This window comes from Macrobrachium nipponense, chromosome 20 (assembly GCF_015104395.2).
Source record: "Macrobrachium nipponense isolate FS-2020 chromosome 20, ASM1510439v2, whole genome shotgun sequence".
In the NCBI taxonomy this organism is placed as follows: Eukaryota; Metazoa; Arthropoda; class Malacostraca; order Decapoda; family Palaemonidae; genus Macrobrachium; species Macrobrachium nipponense.
The window spans coordinates 59,195,374-59,217,863 of NC_061089.1; the positions used below are offsets into that span (position 1 = coordinate 59,195,374).

The 22,490-nt window shown below is 36.5% G+C and overlaps 1 protein-coding gene across 2 annotated transcripts in view; it reads right to left on the reverse strand.

Moving 5' to 3' along the window:
- LOC135226294 (ubiquitin carboxyl-terminal hydrolase 2-like) overlaps window positions 1–22,490 on the reverse strand; it is a 186,479-nt gene that overhangs the window by 59,454 nt on the left and 104,535 nt on the right. The window contains exon 3 of one of the 2 annotated variants that reach the window (XM_064265736.1): window positions 15,285–15,398. The exons of the other annotated variant lie outside the window; for it this stretch is intronic. Within the exon in view, the coding sequence (XP_064121806.1) occupies window positions 15,285–15,398 (114 nt within the window). The remainder of the gene's footprint in view (window positions 1–15,284; window positions 15,399–22,490) is intronic. 2 annotated transcript variants of the gene reach the window in all.

Below are 22,490 nucleotides of genomic sequence, written 5' to 3' on the forward strand. Positions count from 1 at the left end.
TTATGCAGAGGGCTTCAAGTTCTTCTCGGTAAGCCTGGTATTTATTACTCAAGAATGAGACGGCAGGAGGCTGGAGAAATGGGAGCTTCTCAAGATATCTAAGAGCTCTCTCTCTCTCTCTCTCTCTCTCTCTCTCTCTCTTCTCTCTCAGACACAGACGTAACCACCAATGGCTCCTGCAATTTTTACTTAACGATAACCTTATTCTTTCTTTTAAAAAAAAGGAACATAGTGATATTTTTATTAACTCAAAAAAACAAAACCATGAAGGGTCTTCAATCGAGAGCTAAAATTTACGATTCCTTATTCTTGGTTGTGATTTTGGTAGCTAATATTACTTCCTGACTCAATTAATAAACAAAATACTAACCGTTCCTATCTCTGCAATTGATATTGGAAATAAATTGCAAACGAAATACACGCTCAAATAAATCAAATCAAGTGGGAGGAGTGTGGAAAAAATCGACCACGCTTAACAAAATACAGAATGAAATATTGTTTTCCAAAGTCTACACTCATTGCGATAACTTACTTTCATCCAAGACGGCTGTGGGAATATTTCTGCGTGTTCTTCCCATGAAGACGAATCTTCATGAACTAATAATTAAATGACAAAGAATCATCATACAATACAACTTCATAATAATTTATTTCAAGGTCCTTCCTAATGACTAGACATAACAAAAAATTCTTTACAAAAACACTGACACGATTCAGGCGTTTTTCATCAGCTATCATTACCGGACGACGCCGCCTCCAAATCCCCGACTCACCGACCGTGAGTGATCAGGCACAACATACCGCGGTTGACTAGTCGCTTCCTGTATTCATCAATTTGCTCATGGCGTAAACTTATGAATGGAGATGAATAACACCAGCTTGAACAGTCTGAATGATATCTCATTCTGCATTGAAAAAAAAGGGTAAACCTTCTGAAGTCTCCTTGAGAATGTTGGGGCAATTGGAACTTAGGAAGTCCAAACGAAGATGCAATGTATTACCACCCTAAAACTATTCTCTTTGAAAGTGTTTCAGCAACTTACTTTCATTTTTATGTTCACTAATAAATTTGTTATCTTTTATTTCTTTTCTAATAACTGATCTCTTCTTTCTGTATTTCCCACTACCTTCAGTAACTGTTAACAAATAAACACCATATTCTTTGGCAGCTTGAGTTTCAAGTCAATGACCCCAGCAGGCTCTTTCCATACGAATAAGGTTCATCGCCTGAATAATAATAAAAAGTAAAATCTTGCAGTACGCTAACAAAACTAAGTTCTAGGAATAATCTTGTTTATGTTTTTTTTTACTATCTGTATCATATAAGGGTGAGGTCAGTGACAATATAAGAAGCGAATCGGAATTAGATAATAAAAATAATAAAAGACTGAAACAAGACCGATATGGGACATTCTATTCAAGAAGGTTGAAACTGAAATGGACTGACAGGCAAGACCTGACCTATATTCCCGACACCCCCTGCCCCTTAACCAGTCACCCCTCTCTCTCCACAGACGAATGAAGAAGTGCAATAAAAGCCTCTCACGCTTTCATTAGAGTCCTTTGTAAAAAAAAAAAAAAAAATTTTTTTTTAAAGACGTTTCCCTCACGTGAAAACAAAGAGAAGCTAAGATTTAAAAAAAAATCTACAGAAGACTCGAAATTAAGTAAGGATTAACAAGTGAGACAGGAAACATAAATGTCCAAGTTGTTCAGTTGGGCAGTGCCAAAAACACGATCGCAGACGCCAGCATTTGCACGTGCGCCCAGGCGAACACACACACACGAAACAAACACAGGAGATATTATGAAGATGTATTATCACGATTTTTTTACTGTTTTTTGTCAAATCATAAATCCTTTCTATTCTTTTAAAACTATTCTGAATGTCTTATGGTCATCGCCACTGTCGGCAGAAGGAAGGGAGAGCAGCGGGCAAAAACAAGGGCTCATCCAGCAGGTGTAAACATCCACTGGCCGGACACACCTGGACACAGAATGTTAAGAAATGCCGCTCGGGAAAATATCCGTTTTTTTTTTTTTTTTTTTTTTTTTTTTTTTTTTTTTTTTTTTTTTTTTTTTTTCTTTTTTTTTTTTTTTTTTACGAACAGCTGAGCAATGCAAAAGAGCCAACAGCACCATGTTATCGCTTTGGTCGTTATGAGAAAGAAGACTGTGTATGTGTGTGTGTGTGTGTGTGTGTGTTATGTTGGGGTGGGGGGTGGGTGGGGGGAGGGGAGTTACAGCTTAAATCAAAACACGCGAATTTATATATATAAAAAAACACTTGAAAAAAAACATTGAGGTCGTCTTCGATTGCCTCAACAGAGGAGACCGTTTACCTGCATTCCTATAATAGCCAAGGGAAAACGCAGCATACCGAGGCGGCCAAATTAAATCGCAACCTCTTCTTCGCAAAGACTTCTTTCTTCACCAGGAGTCAGCTGCAAAGTTGAGGGGAAAAAATGTGTTTCGAATTTATTGCGATTTCTGGCGCATTTAATAAACCTGCAACACAGTGTTTTTATGCGGTGTTTTCGATGACTCAAAGAACAAAGAAAAATCAAAACTGCTTGTTTCAAAATAATAAATAATAATATTCAATAATAATAATAAAATAATAATAAAATAATAATAATAATAATAATAATAATAATAATAATAATAATAATAATAATAATAAATAATAATAATATTATTTTATTATTATTATTATTATTATTATTATATTTAAGGGAAGAACAGAGATAAATGATTATAAGAGAAAAAAAGTGGAAAGTAAAGTGGTATTTCTTTAATAAATCCGTTTTTCTAATCATTATCATAACAAACCTCACAAGTAGAAAACTGATGAATGGCACTGATGAAGCCTTTCGTAAAAAAGAAAAACAAAATCAGCACGTAACCACTCTCATTAGCCCCCAAAATCACAGAAGTACAAAATCCAGCAAACTCCTTTCAAAAAAACAATCACATCAAACTGCCTTAAAAAGGAATGAGCATTATAGGGTTTGACGGAAGAACTTGAAAAAGGAAGAACATAACATCCTATAGGTCACCCTTGACGAGGAAGGCTCGGTATTAAGGTCAAGAAGCTACTGCTGTCCTCCGAGGACGGAAGAGCGGGTCATTCCAAGACAAGATTAGAAGGAAAACTGACATGAGCCGGTTCCCTGAACATCAGCACTTCAAGGAGGAAAGGACCGATGGCGATAAACATCAGTTACACAACTTCATACGATTCGTGCGCTCTCTCTGCCGCAATGAGGTGGCTATCCATCGGGTTAGGCATCGCAAAAGGAAGAAGATTAAAGGAAGGCATCAAGGGGGATAGAAGCAAAGATAATCAGGACAGGACAAAAAAATGGAAAATAAAATACAAAGTAATGGACAGCTGAGCCACGAGTATGGTTACGAGCAAAAATGGAAAAATATAAGAGGAAGATTAAACCAAATATATGAAAAAACCATTCAACCCAATTCACAATTTCAGAAATAAATCATTGAAGAATTTAAATCGTGTATCATGTAGAATGACTGAAGCTCCCTTTTCTTGTAGCAGGGTAAAAAAAAAAAAAAAAAAAAAAAAAAAAAAAAAAAAAAAAAAAATCAGCCACCCTCTTTAAGGAACAGATGACCTGAATAAACAGTGACACTTATAAGCACCAAAATTATACCGATCCTTGACGCAATCTGCCAACATGATGAGATGACGTCAAGATGAACAGAACAGTACGACCTTAAATACAAACACAAACAAACCGAAAAAAAACACAAACGAACCTCAGAGAGAGAGAGAGAGAGAGAGAGAGAGAGAGAGAGAGAGAGAGAGAGAGAGAATTGAACGCACGTCAGACAACTTGGATATAAATTTTGGTGTTGCCCCCCCCCCTCTCTCTCTCGAACGTCAGACACTTCAAGAGATAAAATTTGGTGTCGGCTTCTCTCTCACTCTCTCTCTCTCTCTCCCGAACGTCAGACAACTTCAAGAGATAAAATTTGGTGTCGGCCTCTCTCTCTCTCTCTCTCTCTCTCTCTCTCTCTCTAAAAAACGAACGTCAGACAACTTGAAGATATACAATTTAATCTCTCTCTCTCTCTCTCTCTCTCTCTCTCTCTCTCTCTCTCTCTCTCTCTTTTATAGTGACATAAAGGTATCTCTGCGATTACAAATTTATCAACCGATCACTCTTCCTTAGAATTATTGCGAGAATTTTGGAGTAACGAACGAAAATTCAGGGAAAATGAGAAACTGAAGTTAATTAAATGATCTGAATTGAATCAGAAGTGTTGAACCTATTTGAGTCATAAAATGAAAATAATATCTTTGTGAGGTCAAAGGGAACGCCATGTATAGGGATTTACCAAAGGACGCAGCCAATTTTAGGAAATCCCTTCAAGCACGTCACTGGACTGAAATCTACATCTGGATGCAAGGTCACCTTCAGAAAGAAAATCGTTAATGAGCAATTTAGCTCTTATCAAAGACACATGTGCGTAACATGTATATATAGTATATATATATATATATATATATATATATATATATATATATATATATATATGTATGTGTGTGTGTGTGTGTGTGTGTGTGTGTGTGTGGTGTGTGTGTGTATAACTGAATCACGAAAGTTAGGAACGTGATAAATCATAAATAAAGATAAATGCCACGAAGGAAAAATAAACGAAGGAGTCTGCTCAGTAAAGGGGCTTTTAAAGCCGAAAGATCTTGCAGACTCCTTCGTTTATTTTTCCTTCGTGGCATTTATCTTTATATATATATATATATATATATATATATATATATATATATATATATATATATATATAATGTGTGTATTAAATCTTACTGCTGTCGTTCACTGGCAAAGCAGTAACTTTACGTCTGGCCAGTACTTAAAAATGCAACCATCTTGAAAAATCAGACGTCTTAGGTGCGCACAAGCCCTTGAATCTCCACGAGGCAGGGTGTGGGGCTAGCAAGCTCACATCAGAGGAATTGCCGAAAACCGGAAGGGAGACGCCTGGCAAGACGCCCATTTGGGCAAAGGTGTAGCTAGACGGACACCACCACCAGTCCGTGAGAAACTATCAATTTAATTCAGTGCTGACTGAAAACGTTTCTTAAAAAAAAAGGGAAAAATCTTGAAATTATGTCCACTTCCCCAACCAAAATAATTTGTGGCAACGTTTAAGTTGGGAAATTTGTGAAAAAAAATGAAGCAATACGTAAAATTAATATACTATATATTCCACTGTTTTATTCAGGTTCCATCCAAACGGCATAAAACTTAATTTCCCAAATAAAACAAAGAGAATGAAGCGAAATTAAAATGAACGTCCATTTACCGGCATGACAAAAGTGCTCCCAGAACACTACTTTATTTGACACCTTTCACTTTGAATCAGTTTCAGGAACTTTTCTTCCTTATTTTTGATTTTATTATTACTATTTGTAATGCAAATACTGTCACAACTAACGGTAATATATGAGAGCGTCCGGACGACGGGTTCAGATGTTAGGGACGATATGCGCCGACCCGAAGTTCGACGAACTGAGGTATCTTCATTCTGCACATTTGAAGTAATAGGATTAAGTGGTGAGAATGGCTGGACCAGGCTGGACGACGGCAAGTCTAAATGGAGTTTCTTACCCAGAGACTATCAATGTTTCACTAATATATATATACATATATATATGTGTGTGTGTTTGTGTATATATATATATATATATATATATATATATATATATATATTGGCCTATATGTGTGTGTGTGTAACTGTATATGCCTATTATATAAGACGGAATAAAGCAAACAAAACAGCGCTACGAAGTAAACATGTCTTGTGGGGGATACTCTTAAAATCCAACAGGTGGTTTTCTCCAAATTCCGAATTAAATAGTTACTGTGCATTCAAGCAAAGAGTTCATGCTAAACATCTGAGTATTCCTCGAGACCCTGGGTCCTAGATACTATAACCCCCCAACCCCCAACTCTCGACTCTTACAAAGAATTATCTGACGGCCAGTTCAGAAATTGAGGAAGTCTCCCCATTAACGAGGTCACGACGAACATCTAAGCAACCTTATTTTCCCGTCCTCCGAAGGGCAGACAGTCGTAGTAGGAGGAGCTGGAGCTAGAGGGAGCGTGAAAAGGGACACAAACGGATAAAAGAACTTTACAAAAGAGAGGGAGAGCGCTCGAGAGAGAGAGAGAGAGAGAGAGAGAGAGAGAGAGAGAGAGAGAGAGAGAGAGAGAGAGAGAGAGAAAAAAGCAGGGGACAAAAAGTTTGACAACGTCTCCACTAACTTTGTCATGGGTTTGGCTGGCACTCAGCTGGGGACATTTCGCTCTCTGGCGTGTCCCACCTAAGGCTTTTTGGCCTTAGGCGAAGATTTCTGGGGGAGAAGCAGCATTCGGGCCAAGTAATCTTGCACCTCATCAAAAGCATCATCGCTTCCACCTTAGCCAACCTTTTAACTGAATGCGGCACCAAAATCTCAAAGATTCCACCTAAACTTATGCCGACAATGAATTTAATGCATGAACATACAGATACCTTTATATTATGCACTCATGTGTGACTAAGCGCCCGCAAGTGTGTATATTTGTTTGAGTGTATGTATAAATGTGATCGTTTGAATGCGTTCATATCTTTATTAAAATTGTATGAATACTGTGGCATCCAAAATCGTACTTTTAATTGTCTGCATACTGAACATTTTCCCGGTTTAGAGTTGTTAATTCGGTTCGAAAAAAATTGTCTTTACCGTTTTAATTTACCAGTAATGTCTGTGTTCTTGAGGAAGGCCAATGCATTCCACAACACAGCCAGAGAACGAGAATTAGAGAGAGAGAGAGAGAGAGAGAGAGAGAGAGAGAGAGAGAGAGAGAGAGAGAGAGAGAGATCAGTCCCATTACTTGAAAGTGAATCAGAAAGCTCTACAGGATAACACGTGATATACGTCAACAATTGCAAATTCGAGATCGTAACGCAGTTTGCGATCACCTCTATATCAGTATTATTGCATCACCATACCTGTTTCTATTAGCTGTCAGAAAATCATTTACAGTGCGTCAAACAGTCCATAACAAATTACAAAATCTAGATACAAGAGAATCACCTGAATGTATCGTCTTTCCGGATATTACGTCCTTGTTAAAACATACAGACTGAACATCTGTTAAAAAAAGAAGAAAAAAAAAGAAAAAAAAAGAGGTAGGGGGCTAGGAGGCGGTGCAAAGAAAGAAGTTTAAATCTGGACTTCGAGTGCAACAATGCGAGTGTGAAGATTCGACAAAAACGAAACTTGGAACACCAGACAATGAGTCACACCGATATTTTGTTATTTTTATAAGCATCAGCTTTTCCCTGGTTTTCTCCTGTCGTTGTTAAATTCTCAGTTACTCAGATCAATTTTCAGTATCCAAGATGGTGCAGAATTTTGATAGTATGAAATTAAATATTCAACATATAATCCTGAACGCTATCAGTGACTTAGTGTATTATTTTTTTTATTTGTTTGTTTATCTTTATTTATTTATTTATTTACTTTTTTTTGCAAAACATTGGCCAACACAGGTTTCACATATCTTCAATAAGAAAAAAAGAGCTTCTGCAACACAAACAAGAATTCCGGAACATCTGGAAGAAGTTAGGCAAACTTGCAGTTCCTTCGGAAGAGCCAAACAGTATTCTTTCAATCCCACTGTATTTCTGTCTTCACAAAAAAAAAAAAAAATAAATAAAAAAAATCAAAACGTTGAAAGAAGTGCAGTCATGCGAATGAGTATATTCTGGTCGAAAAGACTTCCAAGTTTGACTGGCTTTTTCATGATCATCAACGATGAAATGTACAGTAAGTTGTAAAAAATAAAGAAAAAAAAAAGAAAAAAAATAACATACTACAACTGGTAAATCCAATGATAGCTGGCTTTAAGGAATACATTAGTTTCAATAAGATTGCCAAGTCCCAATCAGCACAATGTTTATAGAAATTATCAGCCATTTGCTCTTATTTGAACATTTAAAAATGACTGCCATTTTATGTGGCAGGGGTGGTCTTCAACGTGAGGCGCATCATAGGGCTACGGTATGTTTATATTTATAGATATCACTAAATTTTACGTGAAATGTTCACGTTATATATGCAAATGAGCTGATGTTTATATATGTATAGTCGTCTCTACATTACATAGTAATTTGAATGAACTGGCACCAAAGCGATGGACGTTGATAAATATCCAGTTTGTAACCACATTAAGAAGTTCGCCAGACTAATATGTGTACGAACGGACATCAGTCGAAAAACATATGTAGACGATCCACGCAAAACATGGAATTAGCAGTTCAGCTAAATGCCGAATGGCCGCCAAGTCGTGCGACCTACGTCATCAAGATTTTTCACGCACAAATTAGTGTCAACTTTCACGCATTTTCATCAGCACGTGTTCCTTTACGTCTGCTACAAAATCTATCAAATATAAACATGTAACGAATATTCGGCAACTTATCGCATGCATATCAAAATCAGGTTGGTAACAGGTCAGCGGACCGTAAGTGGAGGAGAACGCATCTCAGGCCATTGCTGGACAGCCATATGAAGCAATGTTTGGGACAGCCGAGTAAGCCGTTCACAACTTTAATGCTAAAGATCGTCATTATTTCTTTAGAAATACAGTTTTCCCTCCAAGCTAATCTCCTTCCTCACAAGCCGATGTTAAAACAAAGAAAGGAGCATAAGGAACAATGCCAAAGAACACATGACCACATCCCTTGCTATTCAAAAATGAATTTAAAAAAAAAAAGAAGGTTGTCTTGTCAACCCACTAGCAAACAAAGACGCAGATAGTGTTCATATTTGATTTTTCAGGCAAATCTATTTAAGGTGCACTTACAAACGCTGTATGCGATGACATCAGTTTTTTTTTTTTTTTTTTTCTTCTTTTAAGCGAGAGGTGTATTCAACTATCTTCCGAGATTATAGTATTACACCATGTCATGTGCTCTCTTCTCTCTCTCTCTCTCTCTCTCTCTCTCTCTTCGTCGAGGTCAATTGTATCTTATCAAATATTGCCAAGTTAAGCATAGATTAAACGAGCGAGTTACACACAAACCATGTGATCGCGACTCAGTTAACAAGTCGGCTGCAACAAATGTCTGGGAGTGCATTTAAACCGAGACTGGAATAACAGAACAGAGTGTAAACACGGCAATTACAGAAAGTATTCGGGAGTAAACAATGCTCGGAGTGAGTTAGGGAGAGTTATTTGTGCTTGCCAATTTTAGCTATTTATTTACAGTTTATTTTGGTTCCTTTCCTTCTCTCCTTCGTAAACATATTTCCGTTGCCAGATTTGTTTTCTGCCAAGTCGTCTGTTGTGCTTTTTTTCAGCTTACAAGTGCATTTACTGATTCGTTTACGTACGGCACCAGAGAAAAGCGTAATGCTGCTTAAAACAGAAGAGTCAGTTAAATCTGGGCGAATGTGTTCTATATCCTTCTCTTCTTTCCGTCCACGCACACACACACTATATATATATATATGTATATATATATATATATATATATATATATATATATATATATATATATATATATATAATAAATCTTTGGGATTCTCTTAGAGCTCGTTAAGAAACAGCAATGAAAAATGTAAAATAAAAAAATCGTAGATTAACAATTATTTTTAGAGCGTGTGACTGTATAGGACAAACCAAGCTCTTAATTTGCTACGATAAAAGTTGCTCTTAAATAATAGAGAGAGAGAGAGAGAGAGAGAGAGAGAGAGAGAGAGAGAGAGAGAGAGAGAGAGAGCACACTTCCTGAATTATGTTTCAACATACTGGTGAATGGACTTCTCACTATTCTGGTCCTCATATCAGTTCGGTGACTGCCAAGAATGCATAAGTCTCTCTCTCTCTCTCTCTCTCAATCTAGAACTGTGCATGGATACTTTATCAAAAGCGAGGTACCTTCAATGTCGAAAAAGTCTTCAATCTCATAGAACTATATAAGAGGCGAGGATTAACTTCGCAATTTATACATCTTGAAATTCCAGTCATACAGTGTCGAGAGTTTTATCAGAAGATAGATTAAATTATATTTATTCTCTCGATTATAAAAAAAATGTACAAAGAACTTCTCTTTCTTTTAGTTTTCGAGGAAGAAAAGCAAAATAACTGTTTCCTCTCAATTTAAAAAAATACGATTGTTTCGCAGGTGCGAATTTAATTTGAAATTCATTTGCTTTATAGTTCGTGAGCGTGACTGTTCAGCACCATGGCGTACAATTTATTTGGCTGACCGCCTCACTTTTTTTTTAATCTGTTCTTTTATTTTTCAGTTTTTTTGTTTTTATTCTTTTCGAGAAAGTTTCTCTTTAGAGGATATTGTGGCATTTCCTTTTTTTAACACTGCGATATACACACAATGATTTGTGCAATCGATATTACTGATTTTCAGTTAAAAATTGGTTCTATTGTAATTTTCATCGGGCTTGTTGCCTCTAATATTAATAAACTTCAGTGAAAAGTTTTGGGCGTCACGAAACAAAGAATAGTAAACAGTGAATTTTTATCTTAATAAGTTTCATTGTTCCCCTAACATCCACTAGTTCTTTTTAGTTCTATTTAGTTCTTCAGTCGCCTCAATTTCCTTTCTGTTGATCCCTTTCAATCCATCTGCTCTGATATTTCAAGTTTCTTTGTTTATATGGTGTTTTTACGGTGCGTGGAACCAGTGGTTATTCAGCAACGGGACCAACGGCTTTACGTGACATCCGAACCACGTCGAAAGTGAAGTTCTTTCACCAGAAATACACATCTCTCGCACCTCAATGGAATGCCCGAGAATCGAGCTCACGGCCACCGAGGTGGCAGGTCAAGACCATACCGATCACGCCACTGAGGCGCTTTCTGATATTTCAAGGGCCTTAGCTTTGTCAAATTCAGTGTCTTCATGACAGTTTCGCTCTGTTACTCTTAGTTTCATTTTCGTCCAATATTTTCTATAATTTCTGGTGGATCTGCAACTGAGTCTCTCGTTTTAATTTATATTTTGGAAAAATCACGTTTCTCTGATCGCTGAATTGGTCTCTAAAAATGGGTGCATTATCTGGATCCCCTACATTTTCATCTTACTCGTAAAGCTTCTGTTCAATTTGTCCAGCCATGTTTGGAGTACTAGTCTGTACAGTTTGATTACTTCCTCGATAGGACAGAATCTATGACAACTGTTTACATTACAGTGTTCTGAGTCTCTTCTTCTCTGACACAAAAGTGTTTCTCTTTCTGTAGGTACTATTTTGGTTACTGTTCCGTTAAGCTCAAGGGAAGATTTCGCCCTCATCTACTCTGCAGTACTCGTCGCACCCGTCAAACCATACTTTCCAAAATTGTTACTGTGGAAATCAGCAATATTTGGAACTCTCATTCCGTTTTTGTTTTCCCCAAGTTACGATGGTTTTTAATTTTTTTTTTTTTGTGGGCATTAAACTAACACGGATTTTTCCTACCCAGAATAGGCTACTTCATTACAGGAGAGATGGTTTTCAGGGTGACAATACGTTTAATCTTCCATTTTCATCAAGTACTATCAAAATTCCTTTATTTGTTCTCAGAGATATTTTCTTGACACAGGTGAGACATTACCTCCATTGCTGGCGTATGTAACATATACAAGCATTCCTTTTTAATGTAAAGGTCTTCTAGACAGGCAACTAAGCCTAATGGAAAATAGAAAAGAAAGGAAAATGAAAGAAGATTGGTTACTTAACCAGCCTCGTGATTTAAGGAAGGTTATATGATCAAAGAAAACGGTTACACCATATTCACGCAAAGAGTATACTAAAACCGGGAAATTTATATAATGACAAGTGCGTCGACACTTTATTCGGTGCTAAGTCCTTTCTTTAGACAAAGTAATAGCATAAGAATATTATTAAATTACAGTACTTAGTTTTCTAAAGAGAATGCCTATCAAAATAGATTTGAACAATGGGACTAAGAACTTTCTAACAAAGAAGCATTATCAGCATTAATGCAGTAACATAAAATTATACGTAAACTCAATATTATGCAGCAAATAAAAAAAATAAATAAATAAAGAAATGTGGGACTTTCACGGTTGCGTCAGCCTACAAGTTCAGCAAACAACGGGAAAGCATAATTGTCAAAATAAAGGAATTTCCAAAGAATACAAAAGCTACATTTTTAGATGCTTCGATCCGCGATACGAATTTCCACAACAAACAAAACAAAAACGTTTTACTGTGTTGAAACCCCTTCATATAACCTTGCATAGCAATAAACTTGTACACAGAAAGAAGCATTTTATACGATTCAAGCGACGAGCTGCCTTGATCTTTGGGAAAACAGCTGTTCGCATAAATTTCGAAACAAAAGCACAAACGCATAAATAAAGAAATAATGCAAAGGAAGTAAATAAAATACAAGAAATGTAGCACAAACAAAAAAATATATACCGCGGAATTTGTTTGAATTGTATATATTCATTTAAAAAACCTGCAGTTTGTTAAGAGATACAAAACTGCTGTATCTTTTCCAGTGATTTAAACATCATGCTATTTAATCTTCGATTTGAACTTAACTTTCCTGATTTATATTCATTTGCAGTTTTCATTGAAATCAAAGTACATCCGCCTTTTCTGTCGTTTAACTGATGAAACCAGGCATGTTATTTTCACTGGTAATTCATATATACCAAACGTAACTGATCACGTGCAACATGCAAGGATCAAGATGACTAAAAGTATCTTTCTTGAACTTTCAGGATAAGGGCCAACTCGCCTCGGGATGTTCTTTTAACATGCCAGAAAAACAAGATTATCCGATCACTGGCTTCTATCCCTAATTCCTAGGTAAGGCTGAATCTTTTCCTTTGGATGAATGCAAGTCTACACTTGACTTTCCCAGCGTTATCCGGACGTAGGTCTTCCGTCCTTCATTCTCCCATAAGGTTTTGTTCCCCCGCCCCCACCCCCCTTTCTTTTAACATTAGCCAATAGGAGCATTCAAATGCTCTCTAATTTCTTGTGTCGTCCCGAGACAGGAGGATTCGAACGCAATTACCTTCCCTGTGCTATCCTGACACAGGTCTCCTATTCAGTTCACGTTCACACACTATCTGTTCTATTTCGTTCTCTATCTTTAATTCCAGCCTACAAGAGCATTCCACAACTTTTCACTTTCCTAAATTTGTCACACAGAAGAAAGCACTGCGCTTTATGTAATATTGATTAAAAGGTACAGGACTGGAAGGAGCTGCCAAAACCTTCCCTTTCAATAATTCAGTGACTGAACATGCATAGATATTATGTAAGTGTGATTGACTTACTCCATACCGAATTTCGTCAAGAGGTTCCACAGTACTTTAAAAATGCGACCTATGAAAAAACAGTTCTGTAACTTGTTATGGGCAATGTTAAATTTCTAGGACTTTTCCGTAAGCTTTAAGATACTTACTTAAATCATTTGTCTTCTTAAGAGACTTCTGAATTTAGTTCAAGGAAATGAATGCATAAGACGAGTATCCAATTTACAGGACCAAACTTCCACTCAAAAAACTTCTTGTACACATTTCAGAAAATATTTATAAAATCAACATCAAATGACCATCAAACAAATGATAAAAATGAGGCTTTAGCCAGTTGCTAGGAGGTAATCAAAATTCCTTACGGGATTAAGAAGACCTTTAATACACGAGCAGGAACCGAATTACACTTATATCTAGGGAAATGTAACGACAAGCAGGACTTGGAAAGGTGGGAAAACTCGGGTCAAATGACTACTTCTGTCGTATGCATGGGATCAGTTGTTTAGTGGCTGTGAAAAAGTTAGCTACCCCTTGAAAAACCTGAGTTTCGGTTTCTTGGCAGTCTTTTGGCGTTATTTTCCCTCTTATCGTTCTACGTATATCTTGAATCGAATGTACTTCCTGATCTTCACCAGAACTAAGAATGTTCATTATTAAAAGTTAAGCATAGTTTCAGAAAATCCACTACTTACTTACTTTCTATGCCCGTAATAACAAAACAAGATATAACTAACAGAAAACAAGACATAACATGGCAATCTCATTGGCAATGATTACGAACGTTCAATAATGCAAATTTAACCCCCAGCCATTTGGAGTATATTTTAGTTATGACCAGACTGTGCCAATAATAATAATAATAATAATAATAATAATAATAATAATAATAATAATAATAATAATAATAATAATAATAATAATAATAATAATAATAATAATAATAAACTGGCATTCAATAAACATATTTCTACCGATACTAACAAGTAAAAGACATCCTCTTCTTGGAATCGTGTTGCGCTGCTGTTAACAGTAAATATCTCTGTAATGAAGAAGTCTTATTCTAGACGGAGAACAATGAGTGACGTAAGGAGACGTAATCCTCTATGGACAGGTAACATTACCAAGAGGTACTGGTTTCGAGATGTTATTTAATCACGCTACAAGTGGCCCACGTTCACTACAAACAGACCTAAATCAAGCTACAAAAATGGTTTAGGAGCGAGATTAGTTTATTAAGGGTGAACAAACATACACACAACCCTCGTGTAAGTTGAAGGAACTGAGCTATATTAATATACAAATACGGTATATTGCGGTAAAAATGCACGTCACGGGTAAGCCTGGTTCTTGAAGCAGGGACGTCTACGTCGGAAGCTTTCAACGTAGCTAAGTACTACAAAAATACACTACGGTTAGAGAAATTCCTGCAAAATCCTCTAAACAAGGACGGGGAGGAAAGGTGAGCTCACTCAAAAGGACGCGCAGGTGGTTCCTTCCGCAAGCCAAAGTATTCTACGTCCAATTCCTTGCGGCACGACACAAATTTTGTTTTGGGCCATACAAGATGTGTTTCGTAAACAACACATTCAGAATGAAATGCTGGGAGGGCGGGATCAGGAGTCAACAAGACAGAAGGTTAAGTGAAGAAGGATGATCACGGCAAAGAGAAGCTGAGAGACGTTCAAATCAAAAAGGTGTGTGAAGCACATCTAGAATGACCCTCGACATGTTGCTCTTATAGAGCTGTTGGAGGTGGGGTGGGGGAAGAGGAAGAGGAGGGACAATTCCGTTCAGTAAACACACAAATACAGTGCTCAAAAAAGCTTTTCCCGTTGGTGTTTATTCATACACAAGGATGAGGGAGGTGGAAGGGAGGCGGGGGGGGGGGGGGGGGTGGAGTGGAAGGGGGGTGGCAGATTTTTTGTTCGTGCGTGTGCTCTTATTACCTCATTGGCAAGACGCGCAGCTATTCGCTCCCAAGCCCGCTCTTGGCGATACCTAGACCTTCCGAGCGGGCTTCCCTCCAAACTGCTGCTTTCTGTCTTCGCCCGCACTTTTGGCTGCCGTTGGAGAAGAAGGGAACCAGTTTTATATACGTTGCACAAAGATTCAATTAACTGCATTTCATAATAATTGAAATAAACTTAAGAGTAAAAGAGAAATCATCATGCAAATCTTGGTGAGAAGTAAAATGATCTAAGCCATAACATGAAATAAAAGAATTCACATACTGAAAGGGAAACCATGAGTTAATGACCATTGCTTCACCATGAGTTAATGACCATTGCTTCAAAGCAAACTTAACCATACTGCCTGAAGCAAAATTAAATCTCAGTTAAAGCATATAAATAAAGAACTCTTTCTCAAAAAAACTTCGTTGCTGCAGATCCACACTAGAAAAACATATCTACCTCAGATACACAGATAAATTTATTTGAAAATAATAATACCACATTTCCATTTTATGCTCTCCTTTACTGATAAACCATTCACCATGCTATGAACCAAAAAGAACTCCCGTTTGTTCATAAAGTTAAAAAATATAAGCAGAGTCGTCTAAATGCTTAATATTACACATATATATTATATAATATATATATTATATATATATATATATATATATATATATACATATATATATATTAGTTATCCTTCCTTGAGTCCCTTGGAAAACATGATATAATTGTAATGGAAATCGTCATTAACGTATCTGTTGATACACATGTGCCAACCACGTACATACACGACACGTGTTGGGACCCGGTATGACTATGAAAAATTAACATCTTGACAGAAAACATTTCAAACCTATTATTAAATACCATCCACGTTTTGCATAGCTGGCTGAATAAACCTTTTGGCTAAGGGCCTCCTACTTGTGCAATTCAAACCACCTCGTCTCGAAATACACCAGCAGGAAATCATAAATTTTCTAACAATTCCTAAACAAATGAACCTAGACGTCTATCAGCACAACGCAAATACGTCCGTTGTTATAAGTTTTGATTCACCTAACGTTAATGTTATTCTATCACCGAATTCTCTTCACTGAGTACATTTGCCAAATTTCAACACTTCCTGAAGCATAAACTACATACAAAAGGCGATTGCACATTCTGCTTTCTCAAGACAAATAAAGAAGACATTTTAATTAACATTTCATTTTTATTTATCGGCTCACATCGTTTATTAGGGTATTTAAGATCTCCGGTGCTCCTTGATCATTGTAGTAATGATCGTCATACTTCAATAATGACACAAGCCTTATGCAGTTAACGAAGCCCACTTTCTACTTTCAAGAGAAACTAGCTTATCCGTTTCCCAAAAGGTTGGCTAAAAAATAACGATGGGATAACTGAATAAACCCGCGCAACACACAAACACTAAATTTATATATATATGCATATATATATATATATATATGATATATATATATATATATATATATATATATATATATATATATATAATATATATATATATGATATATATGTATGTATATATATATATATATATATATATATATATACATATATACATATATATATATATATACATATATATATATTCATCCACTAACGTCACAATAACTTCATCATTTAACACTCCTGTGTACATTAAAGATAAGTGAGGGTAGGTATTGAAGAAAATATCAAATAATGAAAAATAAATAAATAAATAAAAAATAAAAAAAACAACACTGAAAAAAGACGTCGGCTAATGCCAAACGAAATCATCTTAAGGAAACAAAAGATAACGTTAATAATCTTTACCGGTAAGTGCTATCATCCGTCAGCATACGAACTGAACTGAATATAGAATTTGGGCTGAAGGGCATCCACTGGGACCTATGAGGTCATTCAACGCTGAAACGGAAATTGACAGTAAAAGGTTTGAAGGATGTACTAAGAGGAAAATCTCGCAGTTGCGCTATGAATCAATTGTTGAGAGAGAGTGGAAGAGTGAACGATGGAAGAATGAATATAAAAGGAGGTACAGTAAAAGGAACAGCTAAGAGCCGAAGGGACGCTGAAAAAAACCTTATGTAATACCTACAATGTAGCGCATGAGGTGTACTGACGGCACCACCTCCGTACGGAGGTGAGCATATGAGAGCAAAAGACATACTTAGCAGCATGGAATCATTTTTAAAAAGTAAAAAACTGATAAATAATGCTGAAGTTACGATTCTCCATTGGCAGAGAAGCAAAAACGCGGAAGACAATGGAAAAAAGACAATGGAAGAGGATACCATACAAATGATGATTTTCTACAGCAAAATAAAAAAAATAAAGAGGGGATTTTGAAAAGTCGACCCCTAATGCCTAGGGGAAAACCGGTACTGTACTACATTTACGTTCAAAATCTTCTGACTGTTAATTTCCGTATTTTGAAAACATTTTGGACGGGGGGTGTGGGGGGCGGATAGAGGTTACAGTTTCTCGACGACGTCATGTAAACACTTGTGTTGCAAAATACAATCGAATGTTCGTAAATATTATCCTCCACCTGCAAATGAAAGCATACAGGTTATTTCATAAAGTAAAAGTTTATACAAAATTAATCTTTTTTCGGGTGATATTCAAAGTATGCTAGTTCCAAAAGATGACCCCATTTAATAAAAAAGTACTAAAACATACGAACGAATATCGAAAGAATTTTCACTCAATTCGAATCCACAAACGAAACGAAAATCTTTAGAAAAACATTCGACCATATTTTACGGCTATCAAATATTTACTGCTTAGAAATGTCCTTTCGGTATAAGCTATTTCATGTAGAGTGCCACTAAACCACCTTCGCATTTAAGCTAATAATTTTTTCGATTGCTTAAAAAATAGGAGTCAGCATAATGTCTAAGGAGAATGGAACTTCCACATTTCAATAAAATCTTTCGATACTAAAAACTGCACGATCACACTGCACGACTTTATTCACAAGGGAATGTATATGTCAGACCTTTTCAGATTCATCTTCTAGTAGTGTAACATATTTATAAGAATTAATCACCGACATTTCATCATTCAACAGATGATAATGGCAGCAAAGATTCAAGGTATGACAACTTGGCATGTTTACTGTCTAAGATCTTAATAATATGTGTCGTTATGACTTGATATCACGAAGCAAGTACTTCGTAAATATCTAATACCAGCAAACACACGTTAGCGAGGTAAATATAGTGTTTTCTGCCTAACTTTCATATTCTACTTCCCTAATTACTAAGAAGAAATGATGTCTATTACTTGCTAAAACAAATGACAGCCAGCTGATCTATAAATACAAACTTCGCACAAACTCGTCATTGGCAGCCATCATTCAATATGCAGACCTTCTCTCTATTTTTCCTTCGTTTACCAGCAAAGGAAACCCTCTGTCACATACAAACATCCTCTAAGGGACTTCAGTGACACAGCGTCAGTAAATATGACGACTACGTCACTTCCCCTGTCGAGGGTTTCAGCGTGAACATGCTCTCTAAAACTAACATATCGTTTAATGACATCGACGTTTTTCTCGTGTGTTCGAGAAGGACATAAAGTTAGTTGCTCTTGCACGAATGCCATTCCTTTCAAGGCATTGTTTTTAAACCCGTGGGCGTGCCATGGCATCTCTACCTTAGTCTTTCATGGTTTCGGACAGTTTCCTTCCTTTCTTTTTACAGAACTTTTTGTGAGTGTCTGCATTATCTGTGCGCATAAATTTCGGCCTCACTGGCACAATTTTACACGGGAAAACCCTTAAAATATAAATTTTTGTACATGCCCACTGTAAGATGACAACCATCCAGCAATGATCCACACATTTACGATTTAAATATATTAAAACATCTCCAAATACTTCACTCTCCTCGAATCAAAATATTCAACTTTGCCAAGAATGTTTTAATTTCTCTCAGCTTAAAATGTGGCTACGTTCTTACATTGATAGGTAAGAATATGTAGTTTTTTCAACATCGAATCTTTCCCCCCTCTGACAAAATACAAAAGAACGATCCCTGCCACATTCATACTTCAGCTGCTAAATCGTCGATGAACCTTCTGCGCAAAAAACTTCCACAGCATTAGCCGCCTCATGTACCAACGCAGAAGGCTTATTAGCAGCGCGTCGAACCCCTACAAACAATTATTATCATGCACGCATTCTCTCGCTTTCTGCTGAGGCCGCTCCTTTCCACTAACTATCACACCATCATCTAATCTATAACTATTTTCTAGACCTGGTTTGTTTGTATGGTGTTTTTACGTTGCATGGAACCTGTGGTTATTCAGCAACGGGACCAACGGCTTTACGTGACGTCCGAACCACGCCGAGAGTGAACTTCTATCACCAGAAATACACCTCTCTCACCCCTCAGTGGAATGGCCGAGAATCGAACTCGCGGCCATCGAGGTGGCACGCCAATTTCCAGACCTGGGACACAAGTGGTAACAGTTTTTGCGAGAAACACAACCATAAAGAGACATATCGCAAGTTGCCATTTCTTTTTCATTATAACCGAAGACAACCCGTGATTATACTTTAATAATTTGTCAACTAGAAATAAAAAAGGAGTTGATTATGTATGCTAGAACTATATAGTGCTGTTCAGAGATATATCAGATTTAATAAAATCCTGAAACACTGAGAGAGAGAGAGAGAGAGAGAGAGAGAGAGAGAGAGAGAGAGAGAGAGAGAGAGATAGTGGTGGAGTATGGAACACAGATACGGATACCGTTGAGGCGATATGGTTGGTAATTAAGGAATAAGAAACTGGATAATAGTAGTGCCCCGCTTAAAAGGACTGTGAATCTGACGTAGCGCATTTTCTAATGTGCAATGTAGTATGTATATTTTTGCTATTTTGTCTTCTGGTTAGTGATTTTTGAAATTCCCATTTTCTACCCGTTCTTTAAAAAAATTTAAAAAATTATAGATCAAGGCCAACCGTTGGTCGATCGAGTTTGTTAATTTTCGTGAATGTTTTTTTTAAAAGCAAGTTTCCTACGAGGAAAAATTCTTAGACTAAAAGTTGTTTACACGCTGTTTCTAATTTCTTTATATGTTACCGATGAACATCCTGTTACTAACGAAAGAAAATAACAGTAAAAAAAAAATCTGGGTGCAAGCGTTAGTCATATCCGGTGGCCTATACATGATGAGATCATACCTCTTCGGGACGTTTCTCGTTTCCTTTCTTTCCCTTGAATTCTGCTGCAATTTCCAATGGTTGCACTTATAATAGGGACGGAGTAATAAATAGTCGGTGACCATTATGTTAGTCTCTCTCGCACAAGAACTTACTTCGTCCCCAAGTGTACCAGATGACAGGAGTTTGAGTACTCTGACTTTTTGAATGATACTGATCTTGTAGCTTATGTCTACGCATTGTTTTACGTTGCATTTTGTTGCATATATATATATATATATTATATATATATAAATATATATATACACACACACACACACATATATATATATATATATATATATATATATATATATATATATATATATATGTGTGTATGTATGCATATATATAGATATACATATATTTGCTTAAAATCTTTTATTTTTACCCTTTTGACAATTAACCGTCTGGTATTTCTCGGTCTTTTTGTTTACCTGATAACTTTCTTTCCAACTGTATTTCATTCGTTCCTTGACAATGTCTTAGTAAAGCCGAAAGCGCTTGGATTTCTGCCTATCATTTTCCTGTGGTATTCGCTTACATACATATATATATATATATATATATATATATATATATATATATACACACAAATATAAATAAATATAATATATATATATATATTATATATTATATATATATATGTGTGTGTGTGTGTGTGTGTGTGTGTGTGTGTGGTGTGGTGTGTGTGTGTGTGTATTCCACTGACATTCTTGTCTTCCGGGCCGCCAGTAAGTTCCTGCAACACTTACGCGTGTTATTATTCCGTTGTTTCAACAGATAAGGGACGGTGAGGGAAGGGGAAAAGGACATTTGTAATTTTGTCCCTAATTATGATACATAAAATCGGAGGGACCATATCCCTTTTTAGGGAGAGATGTCTATTGGCTAAAGATCCAATCCTCCCCTTGTTTATTATTATTATTATTTTTTTTTTATCACAGTCCTCCAATTCGACTGGGTGGTATTTATAGTGTGGGGTTCCGGGTTGCATCCTGCCTCCTTAGGAATCCATCACTCTTCTTACTATGTGCGCCGTTTCTAGGATCACACTCTTCTGCATGAGTCCTGGAGCTACTTCGGCCTCTAGTTTTTCCAGATTCCTTTTCAGGGATCTTGGGATCGTGCCTAGTGTTCCTATGATTATGGGTACAATTTCCACTGGCATATCCCATATCCTTCTTATTTCTATTTCAGGTCTTGATACTTATCCATTTGTTCCCTCTCTTTCTTCAACTCTGGTGTCCCATGGTATTGCGACATCAATGAGTGATACTTTCTTCTTGATTTTGTCAATCAACGTCACGTCTGGTCTATTTGCACGTATCACCCTATGTGTTCTGATACCATAGTCCCAGAGGATCTTTGCTTGATCGTTTTCTATCACTCCCTCAGGTTGGTGTTCGTACCACTTATTACTGCAAGGTAGCTGGTGTTTCTTGCACAGGCTCCAGTGGAGGCCTTTTGCCACTGAATCATGCCTCTTTTTGTACTGGTTCTGTGCAAGTGCCGGACATTCGCTTGCTATGTGGTTTATGGTCTAATTTTTCGTATTGCACTTCCTACATATGGGAGAGATGTTATTTCCATCTATCGTTCTTTGGATATATCTGGTTCTTAGGGCCTGATCTTGTGCCGCTGTTGTTATTATTATTATTATTATTATTATTATTATTATTATTATTATTATTATTATTTTAAGGATGAAGAAGCCCTAAAAAAAGTTCGTATACCGAAAACTGAATTTATATTTATAATTTATTATGAGTACAATACGGACGATGCACGTCCCTTAAAATAAAATTAACGATGTCAACGGACGTAATTTGTTTTCATTTCTTGCTGCTTGCTTTCTCTTACGGAAGCAATTTCCTTTACTATAAAACACACAAGATATACATTTCGTATGCGTTTCAAGTTGAATAAGTAGAGTGAATGTTTCACGTGAAACTCTTATTAACAATTTAATCTTCATTTCAAT